Here is a 24,659-nt window from a genome sequence, read left to right as displayed (position 1 = left end):
TTGTGCTTTCTTAGCACACAACCGAAGGAACGTCGGACATAGACGTCATAAAAGAACTTAACATCAAAATTACAAGTTTCCATCGATTAAGGCTGTTCGTTGATTAATCAGTTCTTTGAATTTCACATATATTTCATCCCTTATTTAAACCCTTTTGGTGGTAGAATTCTCAAAAACTGCAAAACATATAACTGCAAAATTCATTGATATGACTTGAAAAATTACAAACTTTCTTACAAATTGAGGGTTGATCTTCATAAAATCCTTTCTTAAAGCGTATTTACGTTTAAAAAAACCTACTCCTAAAACTTCAAGTTTTTAACTTCAGCGGCTTAAGTTGAGTCTTGATAATATCAGCTAGTAAGTACTTTTAACTTTTAATTTTATATAGATATCAAATATAGCGACAGCTCATTATATAGTGGCACTGGTTCATATTGTCCACACACATAACGTAATATACCATCAGAAAAGATCGCACTGCAAATTATTGCCGCGCGCCGTGCGAATGTTTTCTCATTATTTTAGTTACGGACTTCATAAACTCGGAGTTTATTTGCATGTATGAGAGGTGTCACTAGTAATCTTATATTTCCAGTGGAATTCTTGCTTTAATGGGAAAACAGATATCCATCTCTGTTCTTATATAGAGTACGGAATAAGTTCCACTCTGCATTAAGCCAGAACGATTTTGGGTGCGTTGATTAAAAATCACTTGTTTGGATTCTTTCATTTCTCAAATTTTGTGTAATTGTTATGCTATGTTATGAATTTTAGATAGTTAATGTATTTTGTATACCATATAGCGTAATAGGTATTAAAATGAACCAGACGAAAATCACAATTTGCCCTATTGTACTAAAACTTTGAGTTCTGCATCTGGAACTTATAGTTTACACGAAAACTAACACTAAAGCTACTTAGTGTATCCAGTATGTAGCTTTAGTGTAAGTAGTAAGTATTAAGGGGAAAGTATAGGCGGGATTCTCTATACAAACGTATTCCCCTATTACCTCCCTGAATGAAATAAAGTCTAGTGTAGATATTGCGCTATCATTTTTTTTTTCTTGAATTGCTGGATACCATTGAAAATCGGACATTCTAAATTCACCAATAAATCACTTTTTTCCGCCATGTTCCCAGGACCAAGACTCAAAGACCAATATGAAAAATAAATTACACGAAAGATAGATATATCAGAAGATAGTCCTAAACTGAACATTTCTTAAAATAAATAGGTAACACGAAAGAAAGAAAACGCAATATTTATTAATGATTCTTCATTAATAAATATTGCGTTTTCTTTACCTAAAAGCAATATTTCTTAAAATTTGTGTGCTAAAAATTATTAAATCGGCTCAGTTTTGGATGAGAAAACAGTGGAATGCAAACGTCGCTCTCGTTAATTTTTTGTTGGTAAAATCGGTCTGTGCTGCAGCTGTCCTCATCGCACTCTACGGGGCAAGCCAGGCTAAGCGAGACGCCAATATTTTTTTAAAGTATCTCTTCATCAAATTGACGCTATACCATTGTCTTAACAGTTTACTACTATATATGTATCTGTATTTAATAAGGGAATTTGTATAGAAAATGAGGATAATGATTGCTGTGTCTCCAGCCGCGTGAATCATCATCGCACTCCGCTTGCGATGCCCATATGCGGATTGGGGCTTCCGAGATACGTGTGTGACTTGATTTTAATTCGGGTTTACGCTGAGTGAAACTCGAAACTTCATCTGTTTTACATCAGCCACTTTAAACGAATTTGTCGAACTGTTTCATCTTTTTTGGTTTTATAAAAAAAGTTTGCACAGCTCTTTATGAGTTTTGTGATCCAGTTGTTCGTAATTGATGTAATGTAATTAATACACGCGTTGAATTTATGTACATTAGCTGGTTGTAAAGGCTAAATAATTTTCTAATAATTTACAGATCGAAATTTTTATTTTTACTAATTTTATACAACTATTGCCACTGAAGATAATATATAGGTACATTTTTACTAATAAATGCAACAAAAACGGAAAATACATTTGTATGGTTGCGCAACCATGTTTCGCTTCTTTTTTCGTATGTCAAATTACATATGTTAGAAAGAGACAAATCGATCTGGTACTATTTAGCCGCCGTACAACGTAATATTAGTAAAGCAGCTTTATTCAGATGCTGTTCACGGTGTGTTTTAATTAACTGGGAGAGTGTGACCAAAGCAGGGGCTTAAATCCCTCTTTTTATTCGGTTTGTAGTGACAAAAGGAGCCTTCGGATCAGCGTTCTGTTGGTGGGTTAAAAATAACTTTCGTTCTGGTATAAACAGAACGTTATATCAATATATTGCGTTTGTTATGAAAAGCCTATAAAAAGGGGTTCTTTTAATACAAACCGCTACTAAACATAGTTGGTTCGGCTTTGTACATAAGTGATTATAAAATTTTACAGTTGAACTCGAAACTTTTGACGGTTCCTGGCACTTTTCAATTTCATTACAGAAGAAAATAAATAAATAAAATTATATTCAAGTCTATGCACATTGCGTACAGCCTACAGAATTCTAGGGCGAGAAAACGATGGGCTGCAGTATTTTTATTATATTATTTTATTTCCAGTCCAAAAATGTTCGAACCAAATCTTAATTGTTCAAAAAGTGCAGATGAATTTTAGATCGCTATCTTGTTAGGTACTTTTAAGATATTTTCACTTTAGTACCTTGACAACCGCAATCGTGCAGGCTCGTCGCCCCCTTTTTCCTACAGGATCTTATATGTTCCCTTTAGGGCGCAGCCTATCACCTGCACCTTAAAAATGCTGGAGTGCCGAATTTCTTGCCATTCCGTATACCGTTGCTCGCCAAACACTTGCGCGAGGGGAGTAAGACACGGAAACATAAAACCTACCGTAAGTCATTATGTAACCAAATATTTGCGACGGACTATGTACCTGCGGTGTTTCTAAAACCTACTGTAATTTCTGCACTCATGAAAGTCGGGTGAGTAAGTACTTAATGCCTGCCGCAAGGTGTGATAGATTAGCAGAGGCCGTTAGCTCTAAAGTTCGAACTATGAGATTTATAACAATTCATGCAGCTCCAATCGCGTCTACTAAACGTGAGTACTAAGTTTGAGTACTTTGGAAATGACAGCCCTTACCGTTTTTATCTAAGCCATCTCTTATCTTGTTATATTATTTTGAAGGAATCTTTTCTCTCAAAGACACAATGTACATAAACAGGACACACAAACATGCTATCAGGTAAGTCCGCCACCATCTTAGACGGCATCATCACTTACCACCAGGTGCGATTGCAGCCAAGTGCTAACTTGTAGTGGAATAAAAAAAAATTATAAAATATTCCTTGAACTACCGAATCGTGACCAAATTGTTGCGGCCATTTCTATAAAATGACAATCGTCATCAACCTATAGTAGATTGCATTGACTCAATTTGTACCTAATGATTATTTATTTATTCAAGCCTTAGCTCAAAATAATAGGAAACCTAAGTACATGCATGTTATGCACCACGTAAACTTAGCATTGATATGAATAAATGACTATGAAAATGTACATTCACAAGTCGCATAATGATGTCGTTGAGGGTATTGTCTTTCTTTTATCTCTGAACAACAAAGTAGAGTGAGTCTTATACTCATATCTTAATATATATAAATCTCTTGTCACGATGTTTGTCCGCGATGGACTCCTAAACTACTTAACCGATTTTAAATTAAATTGGCACACCGTGAGCAGTCTGTTCCAACTTAAGAGATAGGATAGTTTAGATTTTTAATTATAGTCGCAATTTTATTTTATTGCAAATAATTTTTCTATAATTAATTGACAGTCACATGTTATATATATATAATACTACTATACTAATTTAAGGCTTAGCGATACTGAATGCTTTAAAAATACAAAATCAAACGCAGACGAAGTCGCGGGCAACAGCTAGTAGTTTTATATATTTTTAGAAAAGCGAAGGAAACATGTGCCTCCTAATTCTGTAACATAGAATTTTTGCTCGTAAATCGCCAGTCACTTTTTCATTCGTTTTTAAAAGTTACCCTGTCACTTTCAAGTTTCAACCAACTACTCTCATAATGTAGTGAGTATACAACATGGAATTAGAAAGGTTTTACTGGGCAGAGTAGATTTTTACCAAATCGTGCCGAATTTTGCATTTGCGGGATACAATAGGAGGTACAGCAGTTGACTGTTGTACTCAATACTATGATTATTGATTATTGATACTCAACCATCTAAACGTCCTTGAAGGCTGGCTGATATTGGTATTAAAGACGGAAATCCGATATCCCCCATGCTCCACTGTGGTGCTGCAAAATCTAATATACAAACTGCGTGAAATAAGCAATCCCTAGAAAAAAAAATATTTTCTTTAATTTAACAAATGTTAGATAGCGGTAATCGTCGTCGGTTCCTGCCGAAGGTAGGTACCTGCCGATTAGAGTTCGGTGTATTTACACCACAAATATGTCATATTAATGCATTGGTTAATTGGTTAACCCAATGAATGATATGTGATGTTTTTGTAACTAGGACACTACACTCTCGTTTATTAATTTACGCCCACAAGTATGTTAAGGATTCCGTATATCTGATAGATGTACGGTAAGCTTACTTCGCCTGGATCTGTCCGTCCATCGTCTTCTTCTTCTTCGTCGTTTACTACATTACTGAAGGTCGTGTCCGGAATCAAATTCCTTCGTTGCGATTGTTACTACAGCCGTCCATCAAAATTAGAAAAAAAGTAATTTATTTCAAGTAGGCCTAATATAAGCACTTTTGAAACGTCAATGGCATCCTTTTCTATCCTCGGCCTATTTGATAGCTTCTGTGATAGGGAGGCCTGTGAGCGACTTTACCTGGTCAGACCAGCGACGAGGTGATCAGCCACGTGGTCTTTTACCCTCCACCTTACCTACAAGTATTAACTTTTCCATATTACTGGGCAGGCGTCGAGCAATGTCCGCCCATCAGTCATAGTTATTTACTGCTCAACACTCATTTAGATGACCATTTGCAATCAGTTTATACGTAATTTCAGGGAATAAGTGTTACTGTGTGGCCTTCATAAAATAAAATATTATGTACTAGCTGTTGCCCGCGACTTCGTCTGCGTTTGATTTTGTTTTTCGAAAGACAAGTGACAAGTGGCATTCAATTTAGGTGTAATTCTACTGAAATTTTTAAGTTGTGCATTCTTATATTACACAAACACTTTCGTCCCCTCTCCCAAAAGAACTAAGCTTAATTTCTGGAAAAAAAACATCCTATGTTACTTCTAATACCTTCAGGAATATGTGATGATCGGCTTAGTAGTTTTTGCGTGAAAGCGTAACAAACAAACTTACATTCACATTTATAATATTAGCAGGGATGTCAAAGTAGGAATTAAAAACCAACGTTCATTAATTTAGACAAAATTGCATTTTATATCAAGAATTGTTCCGCTCTATCTTAAGAACCATCACCAAGTCAAGATGACCATCATTATCATTATCAAACTAGCACTAGCCAACGCCAAGGCACGAGTCACCTCTCAGACTGAGTAGGTTTCGTTTAGCTGTACTTTACCACGTTGGCCAAGTTGGGATTAGTAGTCTTCACACGCCTATAAGAACACAGTTGAAAACATAGCATATGCATTTTTACTCACAACGTTTTCCTACACGCAATTGAAAACGCACATAACTCCGAAAAGTAAGAGGTGAGAGAGGAGAGATCCGTGTTGGGGATCGAACTCGGTTTCTTCGTAAGGGTCTCTGAAGTCAACACGAGGCTGTGATATGGGAAAATATCTTTTATTAAAATATATTTTATTTATTTTAGTGAAAGACACACAATACAAATTTTGCATCTATATTGTCATTTTAATTTAAATATTGTGTGTTGGTACGAAACCTATAGTGCACTTGCCCCATTTTAAGAGTATTGCGAGAGTTTTTTCCTATAATTACGTCCCGCAGCAGTAATTTAATGACTTGAAAATCGATACTCTTTGATATCACGATACCCTGTGAGGAGATTGAAACTGTAGTCCTTTTTATAATAAGTCTGAAAATATTATTAACTAGACCATTTGACCTACTTATTTTCAACTTGAACTTATCTTAGCTGCCATGTTAAATATTTTTCATACCGTTCTACTATATTGGAGAGGAGGCTGTGCTCAGGTGTGAGACCGACTATGGTTGTTGTTTATGATAATTATGGTCAACATCTAACATTCCCAATAGCTATGGAAATACGATCCAACGAGGCAGTCGAGTAAGTCTGAGAGTAATGCTATGTTATTTCTTTCATCGTACTTTAGGGGTAAAATGTAATTAAGATATCTTTCTTTTTTAGACTCCTAAAACGGATAATTTCTTCAGTGTCGCGCCGTAGCCTTAACCAAGCCTTTCTTCAATGTATAATAGGATTAGGCCTAAGCCTTCTTAATGACGTCGCCGGCGGCTTACTTCGTTCCAACATGCTAACTTTCTGAATAAGTTAATACCTATCTTGTGAACTAGGTTTTCACTTCGTGAAGTCCACCGTAATTTTTTCAACGGTCTTTTAGTAAAGTCAAGTGAAAATGTCGATCGCTAGCCCGCAGTTTAAGCTCAAACCCCTTCTTTTACATGAAGCAGCAGGGCTTAACCCTCCTATAGGTTGATTTTATTTTAATTGTTTGGCGGTAGGTATGATATTTTTACTTATTAAAGTACTTACATACCAAATTTTTTATTGTCTATTAAGCTAGATAAGTTAGATTTTATTGAAGGGTTTAATATTCTAACCACTGTATTTAGAGAGCGACGTTTTACCACTTGTTCCAGCAATCTTGCATTTCGATATGATGATGAACAAAACTTCCATCTTAAATTGCATTATCAGTTACTACCAGCAGCAGACAACATTTGGTGGAATAAAAACAAAATGCGAGACATCTTAAGGATCTGGGAAATCTTCCTTCGATCTTTTATTCAATTTTTCTAAATCTTACCGCATAGATCTGAATTAGCACACTTGTCCACTTTTAAGAAAAATATCTTTATTCAAGCCCTGACCACATAACTCTACATTATTACTTAACATCAGTACAATGTCTATAAAATGATGTTTATTTGTTACAGAAGCCCTCCTGCAGAGTCGGCCACTGCCTCATATCCCGGATTTGCCTGACGGAGAAGGCGCCTCCGCCGCGCCTGCCACACCGCAACCGCTCGATAGCGCTAACAGGTTCGCAAATTGATTATTCGTCTCTTCCGTGGACGTTGCTAGTATTGAACGACTTAAATGTTCTGATGGATCGAACTTTATTATGTTTATATCTGTTGATACTCTAGAATTCATATCTAAGTAGTGGAACGTTGTATAAAAAATTAACTAAATCCGCCGACTACTTTTGAGATTTTTCGACTATAACATTCGGATATTATCGTGTTGTATGTATCTCGTGATGTATCACGAGGCAGTGAGAGGGGTTTTGTAAGGATGTTCTCAGTACCATCCTGCCAGTGCACCTTTTTTGTTAAAGCCGAACGAGCGATAATACAACTATTGTCGAGTCGGTATTCTAGTAAACTTTTTCGCTTTCCTGTGTTTTTAAATGTTGTGTGAAATAGGTATTTAAATTTAAAAAAAAGTTGTTTAGGGCACGCTCTTAGCATGCGATTTTATCCACGACCAGGAAGATAAATTAAGAAAAATAATTTTTTTATGTGCCATTTGTGTATTGATGAATAGAAATATTTTGTAGGAAACAGTAATTTAAGTCTTATAATTATTGTCAGCTGGATTATTTTCAAGTTGTTGCCTAATGACGTTATCGTCATGGGTTTGTCAAAATCAATCAACACGAATAAAAATTGCAAAAGTAATCCCAAAACCGGCGAACTAATAGTATATTGTACTATTACCCTATACAACGTGTAAATGAAAACCTAAATAATTCTTAACCGGCTTTAGAGGTATAATATGTACTGTCTCTTAAACCGAAATCTAAAATTGTTTGAGTAAACCACTATTATTGGTTTTACTTAAAGAAATCAGATATAGTTCTAAGATCACTCGCGTACCTAATTTCATGTGGCTCATGTCACTCTATTAGGTACGTGCCGCGTAGCGTAGGTACTATGCGCGTGTCGATCTTTTATCTTCAATAGGGTTGTCACAGGTAAACAGTTAGAATTCTGTGATGTCGTTGGAATGTAAAAATAAATATGCTTCTTTTGATTTAACAGGTTGATACCTCAAGAAATATATTTATGCATCCTTCAATATTATTTCGTAATTCTGTTACATGTTGTTTGAACAAAAACAGATGAATGTATGGTTAATACTTTTTTATTGCGTATGGTGGCAGATGAGCTGCAGACAATAATTATGGCATAGATGGCTCTATAGGTATCGACCTTTTAGTTGGGCACGTAGACTGGCGAAGACTTCACACGCCTTTGATAGCATTATAGGGGACTCCCAGGCATGCAGGTTTCCTCCACCGTTAAAGCAAGTGATATTTAATTGCTTAAATTTAAAACGCACATAACTCCAAAAGTATTAGGGGCGGGCCGGCCCTGAAGGGGCGGTCGTAGACTACTAGACTGCAACAGCTTTTATCATTTCGAGGTTGTCAAATTAAAAATTGGAACTTTCGATATCGAAGTAGATAAAACAGAATTGTTTCACGGTTGTTCTAGTTTTAAGAGGGTTGTTATTTACAAAGCTGGATGAAAACAACAGAAATAATTTTAATAAGTGATTCTTAAAACATGACTACATAGGGCACCTTAATTGTTTACAGGCAACCGGATCGATGTAATAATTGTTGTCAAGTATTCTCATTAGCTATTTTCCTTTGTTTTATGCTTTACTGTACACGTGTTACGTTTACCCGTGAGTTCTTTCGCGTAGAAGCTCTGATGATATATTCTTTCGATACAAACTTTCATCGCATGTCCTATACTTTTAAGGCTTATTCATATTATTATGCCTAAAGGCAAATAACTTACAATCATGCAATCACCGTTTAGGGTATATTTTAGTAAAAACTGAAAGGAGCACCTTTTCTCTTTTTCCTCTTTGTCTTATCTTAAAAACACACAATCACTTATTTTTCACAAAAACTTCTTTGTGTGTTTCAAATAAATCTCATGGGCCTAAATAAGGGTATTAGTTATTTTGAAATCGCAGACTTACTCTAATTCAATTTAATAGATGTATTTTTGTTTCCCGCGACTTTCCTTTGCAAACTTCATCATGTTTTTCTTCACAAAGCAATTGATATATAAATTGCTTACTAACATATTTTAGTGTCCTAAATACAAATGGTGTCATACAATCTTTCAACCCCCATTTAACCCCCTTGGCAGCGGACTTCCACAGTTTGACAGTCCTAATCTTAATTCTAATACCCTAATTTAGCAGACATGATTTCATAAATAAAAAGTGACCTCCCGTGTAGGGGACACGGGACAGGTCTGGGTATGGTGAAACAGAGGACAGTTGAAACATTAGATGGATTAAAGTAAGAGTATTGAGAGTTTCTTATAGTTTGTAGAATACAGAACAATGATTAGTTTCTATTCACATATTTTATTATCATTCTTATTTTATACTGTTTTATACCTAAAAGGGGGATTGGGGACAGTTGATACAATTATTGTGGGTACGGTTGAAACAGTTGTTGTCAACATCACTTGTTTAACCAATCACATATGGTATAGTCTATGAACGCGAAAATGTTTCAACCGTACCCAGTCTGCCCTATATAAAGTGTGTGGGTATGTTCCGTATAGGCTCTGAAACGGCTGGACAGATTTCAATGAAACTTTCAGCGAATCTCCGGATTGACCTGGCGAGTAATCCTGTAAAGTTTGGTGATTCGTAGCACTCCTATTTTTGAACTGTCAAATACAGCTTTTATTTACTATGATGATATTCTATAGTTGGGTGTACATGGGTGTAGATAATGATCTTCATCCGCTCGAGAAGAGAATATAAGAGAATGAATACGGAGAGAAATAAATGATTTAATATATTATGAGACTTAAATTAAAAATTTAATGATGTAAGTTTATTATTTAAATAAAATAAAGCAAAATCTAGCCCGGCGAAGCGGGCTGGGTACGCTAGTAGTATAAATAATCTTTTACTTGCCTGTGAAAACTCCGAATCTCAGAGAGACAGACAAATGTCTTTAAAAATATTTGTTTGGGTTTCGCTATCATTAAAATAATCACCTGAGCTTAACAAAAGCCAGTTATTGCGAAATTACAGACATGCACTTCTATTTTATTTATTTGTATAGATATTTATAGGTAATTGATTAATTCAACTTAGTGGGAGAATTTTGAACGTTCCATCAATACAGCGTTATGCTCATTATTTTAATAAACCAGAAGCCTTCATTTCGTTCGAGTACTTTTTAATTTAAAAGGATCTCTTGTGCTGCTCGCACACTGGAGCGTAATTAAATCACCGCACATAAAGTAACGCTGCAGCCGCGCTGCTATGGGAGGGAGGGGCTATGCAGCTCATTGGAGTGCGTCCTCAAAGTCGAATATTTTAATACTTAACTAGCTAATCTGAAAGACGTCGCCTTGCTTAACTTCTATTTTCAAAAAAAATGGTGATTATTTCTTTAATTCGGAAAAATATAGTTCTGAGCGATCACTTTTCGTTGATTATTATAATTTATTTTTATTTCATTTCACTAGCCGTTTCCAGCCCGCTTCGCTGGGCGAATTGAAAAAGGAAATAAATTACATTTTATGTTTCATTTTTATTTATTTTTTTCATATTTTTATTATTCTCCTTTTTTTATTTTTGTATGAACATAAATAGGCCCGGCGGATAGAACTGTAAGCATCGATATTGTTTAGACTTACTCAAATTCCAAATTCCATCGATTTAGCCTGTATCTTCATCCATCTGTTGTTTCATCCAGGTGATTTTTCTCACTAATATTCATTGTAACTTTCAATGTGCAATCATTATAACATTTCCGTGCCTTTCTTCCAAAAATTAATAATAATTGACATGAAGAAAAAAATTTGAAATGAGCATTGAAAGTTTAAGGTAAAGTCATTGCAAGTCTCATATGTGAAGTTGAAATCTGTCTAGGTTCAAGTGCGACGAATTTTCTGTTAACTAAAATTTTCTCCGTGACATCAATTTTTTATAGAAAATTAATTGTGCATGTTTTTTATGAATTCTATTGGAATAAGTAACTAAATTTCTTTTCCACATCTCATGTGCTTGGAAAATGCATTCATTTTAATCTGTTACATTTCCGCGATCCCGCAATAAAAGAATTCGTCGGTTATGTAGTCTGCAAAAGTAAAATGAATGTAAAATTCTTAGTCCGTTGATTGGATAGCTACATGTAAAGTTAAGTTTTTGAAACCTCTCAATGACTTTTTCTCCGCTGCCAAAAAGACGATTGTTGTAAGGAAATACACGAATATCCCCACCAAATTTGGAGTCTGTAGAAGTTACAGGTTAGAAATAAAAATTTTAGATTTTAACACCCACCCCCGCAATTCCTGTCGGAAGTAGACTTTATTGAAATCCATTTTGAGATGTTCTTTATGTGAATAATAAAAGATTCCTACCATATTTAGAATTTTTAGAAGCTATATTTCGAAATTGAAATTTTTTATTGTTAACACCCACCCCCGCGAACCTTATTGGAGGTGATTCATTGTAAAATCCGCTCGAAGATCATTTTTATATTACATATAGAACACTCTCACTAAATTTGGAGTCTATAGGAGCTATCGCTTGGAAATTGAAAATTTTTATTGTTAACGCCCCCGCAATCTTCTTTGGGGTGGGATATCGTAAAATTTGTTCATAAATCATTTTTACATCACTTATAGAAAATTCCTACAAAATTTGGAGCTTGTAGGAGCTTTAGCTGGAAAATTAAAAATATTAATTGTTAATACCCACCCCCGCAACCCCATGTGGGGTGAGCTATCGTAAAATTCGTTCATAGCCTATTTCTACACCTCTTACAGAAGATTCCTACCAAATTTGAAGTCTATAGGAGCTATAGTTTAAAAACGGGAATTGTTCATTGTTAACGCCCCCGCAATCCCCTTTGGGGAATGAATTTCTTAAAATCTATTCATAGCTGACCTCTACATAGCAAAAGTAATATTCCTACCAAGTTTCACGTTTCTAAGTCTTATGGTTCCCGAGATTTCGTGGTGAGTGACTATATAGATGGGTTTTCTTCGATTATCATCGAAATTTTTAACTTTTTATCGGGCTTTTTAAAAAATTTCTTACATACAAAACTTTCTCCTGACAATTCTGAAGATAAAAAAAAGCCCAATTGATCCAACCGTTCTCCACTACCGTGAGTAGATTCTTAGCTGAATGTAAAAAACCATAATCCGTTTAATACACTCTGTTAAAATCCATGAAAACAAAAGAATCAAGAGAAAATGCTTATCTTTTGTTTTTATTAGCGGGATAAATGTTCATAAAAGTAAAACAGCAATAAAAAAATGAAGGAATGTTGGAATTCAAAAAATAGATAGCCATAAACCATCTAGGAAAAATTTCGCATCGAATGGTGGTAGTTTCATGTCGATACGATCAGTGGTTTAGGCGTGATTGAGCCTCAAACGAAGACCATTTTCATTATATATATATAGATATTAGCGGGATAAATGTTCATAAAAGCAAAACAGCAATAAAAAAATGAAGGAATGTTGGAATTCAAAAAATAGATAGCCATAAACCATCTAGGAAAAATTTCGCATCGAATGGTGGTAGTTTCATGTCGATACGATCAGTGGTTTAGGCGTGATTGAGCCTCAAACGAAGACCATTTTCATTATATATATATAGATTTCATCCCGTATCTTGAATGTCAATTTCAATCTTGTCTTTTTGACTCGTTTAAGGAAATTCTTAAACCATGCAAGCGTCTGCTTTCCCCGTATGCCAAAACATTCCATTTTGCGAAGAAGTAAAGGTATTGAAACAGTGTCTTGAGGCCTAGGAATACACCGAGGCATTTAAGTTCTTCGTTGCAGTATTTGAACTGATTGAAGTTGAACTTTCGGGATTTTTGTTTAACAATTCACGATTCTGCGATGTTTTTGTGGAATTATTTTTACGTGTCGTTTATTATGGTATTCAACGAAACGTAAAAATAATTACGCAAAAACGTCGTAGAATCGTGAATTATCATACAAAAATTCCTAATCAGTTTTGCTGTATGTTTCTGCTTAAAAACTATATTCTGAATATGATGCACATTAAATAATAAATAGCCACGTTCGTCCAGCCGTTTCCCAGTGATGCATAGAATTATTTTAATTCATCAAAGCATTGTGGATGACGTCATCCACTTGGATTTCCAGAACTTTGGATTGCGGTTCGTTTTGTAATGTTCTGCAAGTTTCTATTGTTAAAATATATTAATAAAACAAGAAAATAATCTATAACAAATAAAATTATGACAGTTCTAGGTTATATTATCATCATATAAACATTATTCTAGGTTTTATAAGTTTCTAGCAAAAAGCTCAAATGTTGAAAATTTGATTTTGTGATTAAATATATTATAAACTAGCTGTTGCCCGCGACTTACTACTGATATTTTTGGGATGTGGATTCGGGTAAAAAAAAATCGCGTGTAATTTTTTTTATAGTTTTTGTGTAGTTCTTAGTTTTATTAATTACAGAATCGGTTTTAAAAAAAATATCGCGCTTAAATGCGTGATATTTTGTGGGTAGGTTTGCAATCATATATGTCTAAGAAATAATAGGCGAATGTCAACTGCTCATAATCTTCTACAAAATCGGGGCGTTGATGAGTGGAAATGCGTTAATTATTGTGGAGTTCGCCCGGCACGTCACCATCAGCTCCTTTATTGCTTACCTATGATATACCGTTATCGAAACGCAACCAGTGTAATACTACTACAATAAATAATAATATTGTGTAGTTTCGGTTGCCATCCGTGTTTCTTCATCATCAGTTTTACTTAACCAATTGGTGCATTTCGATAGCAAATGCTCAAGTTACTTAAAAAAATACTGAAATTGCTATAGGTACCTAAATAATATTTGAAGAGTTTTCTCAATTACTCCAGGGTTACTATACCGTCTCAAACAAAAAATATTTTTTCAAATCGGTTTATAAATCACAGAGTTCGGAGCTAACAAACATAAAAAACATAAAAAACATAAAACCAAATTGAGAACCTCCTCCTATTTTGTAAGTCGGTTAAAAATTTACAATATAACGGGTTCAATTCAATTCTTTTATTTGCATTAAACATTGTATGAATACATGTTTAGTCAAAATCTATGACATGCAAATCTTAATGTGTTTAGATAAACCTATTTTGTGGAAATGAACAGAAACGTTGCGGTTTATGGCCTTATGTTTGCCGGCTCGTCATTGCTAGATCTTCATATCACTGATATTGGATCATAATAGGTTATGCTATGTTATTGGTTTGTAATTTAAAGGCGAGCAATTTATATTAAACGTGTCATCTATTTACACATATAGTCATTTTATTATCTTTAAGCCTCTGAACATGACATGACATACAAGATTTTTTATTAATGGGTAAAGGAAAAAAGCGTGAGCAAACCTGCATGCCTAAAAGTAATGTTCTCAAAGACGTGTGAAGTCCACCTATCCGCACTTGGCTAGCGTGGTGCACTACGGCTTAAACTATTCTTACTGAGAGGAGACCAGTGCCCTATACCTATTGGGTATTGGGTTGACGATGCTTAAGGAATTATCATGATTAGGGCAATAATGAGATATTTAAATTATAAAGGTGACGAGTATTATACATGGAAAATTATATTAATATCGATTGTTTGGGCCTAGAGTACGACTGCTAGCATTATTTATTATAAAATGAAATTTCCTAAATCTACTAAGAACAATTTAGAATTTCTTTGTACTTTTATTTTATACTGAAAGATAACAGTAGTTGCTTATTTCCACTAATGTGTTTACTAATAAAGTTTCTTGTACAAGAATTGAGTTTGTTTTTTATATCCACTTGTATCACGAAAGTGAATAGCTATCTAGACATTAGCGTCTATTAGAAAATGACAAAAATAAACTTTCAACATAAAGATGGACACCAAAAGAAACTAATTAACTAAAACTGCTCCGATTAATTTAATTGATTTTTTTTATTAGATTTAGTGAAAATTAAATTATGAGTACCTACATGCGAAATTGTTATTTCGCACCGGTGTCCGGCACTAGTGCTCGAGTGCCGGGTCGCCGCTACTGATTTTAACATAACCTTCTTTGTGTCAGGTGGACTTCGAAAGAAAACCTATTAGCGCACCACGAGGAAGATGACCCCCAACTATTCGTTGCTCTCTACGATTTCCAAGCAGGCGGCGAAAACCAACTCAGCCTCAAAAAAGGTAATTTTTATTGCAAACACGCTATTCCTATAGTTCATAATCCAAACTTAACAACATTTAATGTTAAACATTATTATTTACGTAAATTATTACCTACCTACTTAATAATAACAACAGTTTCATTAAGTTTTTGATTAAATAACGACGAAATCACTTTCACACTGGTTTTTGCAAGTTTTTTTTTCTATATGCCAGACCGGTTTTTTTGTTTCATACCCACTTCCAGCGTAAGTAATAATCTGCTCGGCAGATAAGCTTTTGATGTGATAACTAAATTGTTCGCTTAACCATACACTTGGGACAATAATTTTTCACTTAGTGGAGTACCACCCAGCAAACATACACAATGAATTGACTCGTTCTCGCATTTATAATATTAAGTGAAGATAATGTGCACGTCCTGTTTTGAGAACGGCGCTGGGTTATTATTTAAAGCTGGTTCATTTTTAGTTATATTATTTGCAGTTTACATCAACTTAATAAATAAACACGTAGTACAACACGGTGTAGGAAATTTTTATTATAATTTTCTGGTAAATAATATCGTCACGAAATTCTCATATGATACTAGAGGAATGTACGAAATACTAGATATATTAACTCTGAATAGATATATTCAAATAACCATTTATTATGCTAGTTAACTTCTATGAGCTGATCTCAAGTCCGACTTTTCACTTTCAGTTCTAAAAAAGTGTAATGAATTAACCTTGCTGAAATCATTGGCATTTTGGCGACCGACAAGTGCGCTAAAAATCAAATACAAAACTTATAACTTTACTAATCAAAGTCCATTGGTTACCAAATTAATTGCCCACAAATTGTGATCGCCACAATATGAACAATTTAATTATTACTATTGACTGCCTATATTAACTTTGAGTTGACGAGCATAATAACAATAACTGCTAAGTATTTATTGCTATGCAATATTAATAAAATGAAAATTAAATAAATCGTTCTATTATTCGATAATATGAAAAGATTCTCTGATCTCTTGACTGGCTGCTGTGAATGTATTCAATTGAGCAGGTATTTAATTTAGCACAGCTCAGTAAGCTTTCATGAATAATTTAATCCTAGAGTAAGTAATTAATCGGATCTCCTATTTACGATATCCAGCTTGACAGGCCTGAATAATAAACTCCATTTCATTGGTATATTGGTATATATACTGGAAACGTTATTAATGGAAGAGTAAGTAAAAACAGACGTTATTTTTTAATAAACTGTAAAGTAAATATCAAATACCGTTATAGTTTTGCTATTTGGATTTATCGTTTGCTTAAAGTAGCTTATATTATATTGGACTAGTCTTGCTATTGCAAGTGTATGTATGGGGGAAACAAAATCTTTTATCGAATTTGCTACGAGTATTAATGATGTTAAAGAATAGCAAAACCGCGTAATGTTACTGATTTTATAGAGATAAGTAGGTACTTGGTGCAGTGCTATGTACAAAGTTGACCTCAGTTATTGTAGCTGAAAATTATGACCCAAGTGTCCGCAAAGTTCTATATAACAAAGAATTTGAACGGAATAAATCAAAATGGTCTCCGACCGATTTGACATGTTCTTTCATGTATCAATACATGTTAGGTGTAACGTTGATTATGTACCTACGCCTGTACTGTGATAGCTTACCTTTATGAAGTATGCGGATTTAATATAATTTTCACCTGGCGGAAATTAATGTAATTTTCCTTTAGACCGGGGTAGTAACTGGATCTAAAACAATGGATCTTGTGTTCTTATTTAATACCAAGTGACATTAAGACTTCCACATCTCAAGCATTTATGAGATTATTTATATTTTTCAGTCAAAGCGCAAAGCAAATTTTAAATAATTGAGATTAATTGACAGAGATTGACTTTAGAGGCGCGCAGATTGTGTGGTTAATAAATAGTACTTTCTGCACACTCGCGCTCCCTCGGCAGCTAATGACATCAGCAGCGACAAAGTACTTACTGCCAGCAATTTGTAGACCCCTTATTTCCTACGGTGAAATGAGTTGATGTTCATTAAAATTTGTTTTATTGTATTTTTGCTGAACTGTTATTTCTTTATTTATTAATACTATCCTAAATACATAAAAACATCGTATGTGAAAATTATCGTTAGCTGGTAAAAAAAATATTCTGGTACTACAGACTATAAAGACAAACCAATGAGAAGCTTTACATGTGCAAACCTCTTTAGCCATTTTCATAATCATTTTTTAATCATTTATTTGCAAAAAACATGTCAAATTATAGATTTTACAAAAAGTTATACAGAACCATGTTTAGCCCATTTAAAGGCGTGCAAATCTTAACTAAAAAATAATTAATAATATTCAGAATTTGATTATTTACAATTAATTTCATTAAAGCTATATAATTACATTAATTGAAAGTGTATTCATTCATTCATTTAATTACAATTAATATTTAATTAGTTATGCTTTAGTTTATTTAGCTTAGTTTATTTTGTTAACTCGCGTTAGCATACTTCCAGAAAGAAAAGTATAAAATAACTATATGTACCAAGATCGATAAAAATTCTTTATTCACATATCTATTATTCATCTTGCTAAATATCGTTTACCCATTTGCCGCTCATAACTGAATTTTTAATACAGTTTGACTGGACGAGGGATTATTAGTCAGCATTCGAAATTATTAACTTATTGAACGTTTACCTTACAAACGTTATTTGTTTTATGGTTAAGTCAACAATAATAACTGCGGAAAAAGAGAAGCGTGATATATAAGTAAAGTACTGATATCTTTATCGTATCGTCTGACTCTATTTAATTACCTTATAAAATTACAGAAGTCTGTGCTTCTTTTAGCTTTATAGTTAATATAATATCTTTTTGTTCTTAAATACAAATAATTTATTTTTCTCTATTTATATATAAATTAATTTATATAATCTTACTCTTAAATTGATCCAATTTAGGATCTTTGAGGTAGATAGATAGCTTATGTCCCATAAAATATGTTTTCTGGATCCTTAATTTGTAATTTATGTGATAATTTATTTATCTACAGCTAAAGGAAATTTATAATGTTAAAATACATATCAAGAATGTCCCGCGGCATCGGCATTGTATGATATGTATTTTTATATTATACATTTCTCTTATAGAGATTGTTATCGCAGGAGAGCAAGTGCGTATAATGAGCTACAATAAAAGCGGCGAGTGGTGCGAGGCGCATACACTTTCCGGTGGCGTTGGATGGGTGCCAAGCAACTACGTAACCCCGGTTAACTCCCTGGAAAAACATTCGTGGTACCACGGACCTATATCGCGCAACGCCGCCGAGTATCTGCTCTCATCGGGGATTAATGGCAGTTTCCTCGTGAGTACGATGCTTTAACAAATCGTCGTTGATAGCCCGTAATAACGCTTAGCGGATATTATCAATTAAGTACCTACTGATGGAGCTCCAGAACTGCTTGAAGCTACGTGTTTTGCTAAAAAAACAATTATTTTGTATAAAGAAGAACAACCCAGTTCAAAATATCTGTGTGTTTAAAATTTGGCTGATTAGTTTTTAAAATATGAATTTACTGACTCGTGTAAAATAAGCAACCATACACTTACGCGGCGAGTTAAGCCGTATGCGACAATCAACGACAACATAAAAAATACAGATTTCAATATATATTCGGTTGCTCGAGTTGAATTCCAAATTTTCCACAAGATAAAAAACTTTTCCGGTGGTAGGCTTTATTCAATTCCAGAAAGTTAGGCGTACCAAGAGCTAAATGCTCTCGAGGTAATTTTCTCAAGATCGTAGCGGTTTACAGACAGAAAGATGCACTATCACAATATCGCACTTTATTAATACTTTTGATTTGTGTGAGTCAAAAGCATCCTGTTGAAAATATTTTAAAATACAAATTGCAAACACACACTGCGCTTTCAAATGAACCCGATGCAATACGGCGTGTACGCGCAATTATTTATATTTCCTTTATGTCGTTTCTTCTTTTAAATATTGCCTTCACAATTTTCACTAGACTTGGCCCTCATCTTATGATTTTTGATCAATCAATACACAACGCTCCAATTCATCAATATGCAATGAACACGCTTGTTTTAATGATATAAAAATGGGTGGGTGTGACATGTTTAAGTCATGGATGGAGGAAAGTGGCCAATCAAAAAGAGAATATGACCTAACAGATGGAAGGAGATCGATTGGGCAGTCAGCTGGACAGATAGTGTAGACAGATATGCAAAAGCCATCGACATACGAACCCGGAAAATTATTAGAGATAAACGGAGAGATCGACTGGAGATGGTCAAGTGACAGAGATAATTGAAGAGAGATCGATTGGAGCACGCCCGGGGCAGTAGTGTACTGAGAATGTTAAAGTGTACAAGTTTTTGTAAAGTTGAAGCAGATAATTTTGCCTACATTAAATCAAAATTATTTAAAAATCAAATCTATTGTATATAAAACACTGCTCCACTTTTGGACACCGAAAGAAATAAAAACAAGTTTGTTATTTCAAACGCTTACCTGTATCATTAATGGGACCAAAATGTATGTTAAAATTGCCTTCTTATGAATGAGAACAATAATACTTTTGTTTATTCTAGGTACGTGAGTCCGAGTCTAGTCCTGGCCAAAGAAGTATATCATTGCGATACGAAGGTCGCGTCTACCATTACCGCATTAATGAGGACTCTGACGGCAAGGTAAGTAGGGAATTAGATCGTATCGACATTCCAAACACAGGCACAAACATTTGTAAAGCATTCCGTCTATCTTTTCTTTACTTTTAATGTATTAATTATGAGTCAGCCTTATAATATAGATGCCGCAGATTTTTTAAAACGATTAAAGAGAAACAATTCTGTCATGAATTTTTTTAGTGTTACTTTATCCGTTTACGCGTCACATGCACAATAATTTTTCTCGTTTTTGAAACATTTTTCATTGATGCTCCGTTCTTATTGGTCGTTGCGTAATGTTATTTAGTATATAATAGCCTTCCTCTATAAAGAAACGATTCAAGACGAAATTAAGTGCCGTAGATCCAGAGATTACCCCCTAAAATCTCACAAACTTAACTAACTAAGTAACTTTATAATATTAGTGTAGATTAAGCGTCCAGTGTATGAAAAAAATCGTTACCGCACCGAGTTACAATTTGAAACACTTCATAGTAATAACATTATACTTCGAAATTTGTGTCTTTTTAATCATCTATCATTAGGCGCATTAGCATGAGGTTATATCCCATAAGAAGGTGTAAATTCATCACTAACCGTTCCGCCTTGCAAGATCTTATTTGCAGAGGGTATTTGTCTTGCTATGCTGATATAACTCCTTCCAGGCTATCTCAGATGCTATCCGAACTGGATTATTTCCTTGCGTTCCTATGTAATTGAAATCGCCCTGTAATTGGAATAGTAAGCGCTTCTGCTGTTTAATTAATAGGAGTTCTATTTGATTTTATTTACCTCTTCACATTCGTATAGTTAATCAGCAAGTATACTTAAATAGCTGCTTCCTACAAAAGCAGTGCTTTAATATTTTAGGGTCGGTATCGACTCATTTACCTATAAGGTACTATATGGATGAGCCCTCTTATATTTTATACAAAATCTATTTAAAGTCATTGAAACTTGTTACCGTTACACACTAGACTCTATTTTAGGTGACCTTCAATACTTAAAAAAGTGTGATTTTAATGCAGAATTTGTCCTATTTATGTTCTCAGTGAAGTCCAATGGGTCCGAATCTCGAGCGCTAACAACGGGTCTGATATATAAGCTCAGATTCGCTCAGCGAGCGACGGTTAAGCTCCCATGTTATCAAATCAGAATTAGGCGATCGGTATACGAACTAGAGTTACCGAAATAATTCAAGGGAACGTTTCAATTTGAATACCACACATGTCACAACCGCTATATTTATTTATTTTCATGAATTTTTATAACAAGTCGCACTCGGGATGATCTCGATCCACAGTTATAGAAATCATGATGGTATTAAGTAAATAACTTACAAACTTATTTTAATTTAATTAAGACGGCCGATTGGCGCAGTTTGCAGCGACCCTGCTTTCTGAGTCCAAGGCCGTGGGTTCGATTCCCACAACTGGAAAATGTTTGTGTGATGAGCATGAATGTTTTTCAGTGTCTGGGTGTTTATATATATATTTTAAAGTATTTATGTATATTATTCATAAAAATATTCATCAGTCATCTTAGTACCCATAACACAAGCTACGCTTACTTTGGGGCTAGGTGGCGATATGTGTATTGTCGTAGTATATTTATTTATTTAAAAAAAAAAAAAAAAAAATATATTTTTATGCATATATACAAAAAATATGTATGAATCCTAAAAACATTACACTCGTCCTATAAAAATCAGTGATTAATCGTGAATACAATTAATCTTCAATTATAATTATTTCGTAAGCTATAATCGACAAATATAATGTTTAGTTCATCTGGCGTCTTCTTGGAATATTTTAAAGAGAAAAAATGGAATTTCAAAACAATATTACTTTCTAATAATTCGTTTATTTATGAAAAAAAAAAATTCTATAGGCATGAATACGGCACCTAGGAGTTGTCCACTATTTACTCAAATAAACATATGCCTGGGTTGGTTTTAAAGCTTTAAATTTCATTCAGTCAGTCTACACGTCTTGCTTGGTGTAGAAAGTGAGGCTTTATTATATTTTCTTTCAATTGGTCAACTTGGCTATCCCAACTCGACTGTTTACTGTGCGGTCCCCTTGAGATTTATTCATGCAATCTCTATAATTGGATAGGGGCGGTTTGAAATTGTATTTCGTCAACAGAAACTTCCAGACAAAGTTCAGTGTATTATATGCATCGGATAACCCGAAATATATAACGTATCCTTGCTGATAACCGCTATGTTATTAGGTCTACATTGTACTACATCATAATTAATTATTTTTTTACTTAGGCTGAGGTTATGCAAAAGAACACTTAATTTCACGCTATTAATAAAGAGATTTTATTTTATTGTTCACATTATACTTTCTTAAAAAATTAAAAGTCTTTGTTATTTACTTGTATGAACTTGGCTGAATACTGAAGCACAGTAGTTCAGTAGTCAACGAACAGTTGGATTGTTTTTCACATAATACATTCGTTATTTCTTTAAATTTAGTTATACTTGAATAGCATCGCATATCTCCTTGCAATATCCAAATAGCATAGCTCCTTGGGCATTCTGCTCTGTCATATGAGAGAGAGATGGTTGGTTAAATTTTGTAAATTATTACTTTATTAATAATAATCGGTTCCGACAATCTTACAACTAACCAACGTGCTAAGAAACATCGTATGAAATTATACGTTCCTTGTTTACAAACAAACAAGCAGTCTTACTTTCAAAAATTACTTGCTACTTTAGTTTTGCTATAACGATGTTATATATGACTGGTAAGAGATAAGTAAGCATTTTCAACTGCCGATCGTGACGTTCTCTATTACTGGGTATTTGGTGGTGTACCATCTCTGAGTGAACAATTTCAGAGGCACAACGCAAAATAACTAACACTAACAAAACTTGCTCAAACGGGCACGTTTGAAAAGGTGGACGTGGTTTTATCTTGCCTTATAATGCGAACAGAAAAAGTGCCTCCACGCTTATAATGCGAACAGAAAAAGTGCGCTCCAGCTTAGGGATATTGAGGTTTAAATCGTTAAAATATTAATAGGTTTAGATGATGAAGCGTATAAAATCTAAAAGTAGTTTTTTTAATCCTTTATCTTGAAAGCTTTACGAGAACATCCTTGTTTATATTAGATATTATGTTTGTCGATGGATCTAGGAAAGAAGATAGATCAACTAGATATTATTATAATCTCGCCTTTCTCAGCCCGCAGCTATTTACATGCGTTCCTATGTAATTAAATTCCTCCTATATTTTGATAACGTCTGAGTCCTATACCTACTAAAGGTTCAAAGTATGACATATGAAATTGCGGTATTTAAATATTAAAACATTAAACATTGAAATACCTTTCTTTCAAAAACTTTATATGCACGATGATTAGTTTATCTTTGAAATATCAACAGCACCTTTATTTATTTTCTGCTGTATGAAACGACAGCAATTCATTGAAAAGATACCCCCGCCGCACTTCGCCGTTTACACTCGAGACAGGAGTATCAACATGTCAACTCTATACCGGCCCACTACAGGGCACGGGTCTCCTCCTACAATGAGAAGGGTTCAGACTGTAGTCCACCACGCTGGCCCAGTGCGGTATGGAGGACTCCACACGCCTTTGCGAATACTATGGAGAACTCTCAGGCATGCAGATTCAATTTGAGAGAGGATCTTTTCCTTCATCCTTGATGCAACTGATGTTTTAATTGCACAAAACGCACATAACTAAGAAAAGTTAATATGTCTACGCTGGGATTCGTATTCGGCCCTCCGAAAATTTAGCTGAAGTCCTAAACACTAGCCGGTCATAGCTCGATTTGGTATATAATGAGAAGCAAAAAAAAAATTATAAAATTGAAATAAATACTTATTTAAATTGGTTACTCATAGTATCAATCCTTTTGGGGAAATAAGTGTACAAACTTTTATCTTTTCTATCTTGTGCAGATTTTAACTCAAGTAGAATGACAGATTCCTGTAACGACATGAATAATAATAATAAACAAATAGACACACGTTGAATTTTCTAATAGTTTTAATATGTAATACAACATGAAGTGACCACAAAACAGCACATAATTTTTGCAGCGTTTTTGGACATTGTTCCTGTATTTTTCAAAGAACAAAGATTAAGAGAAGAAAATTTGGACGAAAATACGCAATGTATTTTCGTCCAAATTTTTTGCCACTACGTTATTTGCCAATTCCATATTTTTATTCCTATTAAATAAAATGCTTCATTTCTAATAAGCTTGAAGAGAAAAATCATGTTAACTACCACGCTTACAAAAAAATAATTTATTAGAAAGAAGTATAATATCGACGATTATGTGATATAGGTAAATGTAAGTAATGACTTACATTGCCCACACAAATATTGCCCACGTTTTTCCTTGAAATACTTATTTAGGATTTCAATGAAGCGATACACATAATTATTTTATGAAATACTGCTTTCCACTTAGACTTTTAAATCTCTTTGATGTTTTTTGTTTTTCATTCGAACGAGTGTTGAAGTGGCGCTGAGTGTGTTGGAAAGTTGTGAATTTAAATGTATTTGTA

At 34.1% G+C, this 24,659-nt stretch overlaps 1 protein-coding gene across 1 annotated transcript in view; it reads left to right on the top strand.

The window, feature by feature from the left end:
- Positions 1-24,659, top strand: part of LOC120636231 (tyrosine-protein kinase Abl) — a 71,279-nt gene that overhangs the window by 15,946 nt on the left and 30,674 nt on the right. The window contains exons 2-5 of the mRNA XM_039907600.1: positions 7,135-7,240; positions 15,318-15,430; positions 18,579-18,778; positions 20,029-20,127. Coding sequence (XP_039763534.1) covers positions 7,135-7,240; positions 15,318-15,430; positions 18,579-18,778; positions 20,029-20,127 — 518 coding nt within the window. The remainder of the gene's footprint in view (positions 1-7,134; positions 7,241-15,317; positions 15,431-18,578; positions 18,779-20,028; positions 20,128-24,659) is intronic.

The sequence above is a fragment of the Pararge aegeria genome, chromosome Z (genome assembly GCF_905163445.1).
Source record: "Pararge aegeria chromosome Z, ilParAegt1.1, whole genome shotgun sequence".
In the NCBI taxonomy this organism is placed as follows: domain Eukaryota; kingdom Metazoa; phylum Arthropoda; class Insecta; order Lepidoptera; family Nymphalidae; genus Pararge; species Pararge aegeria.
This window is presented reverse-complemented; position numbering and strand designations above follow the sequence as displayed.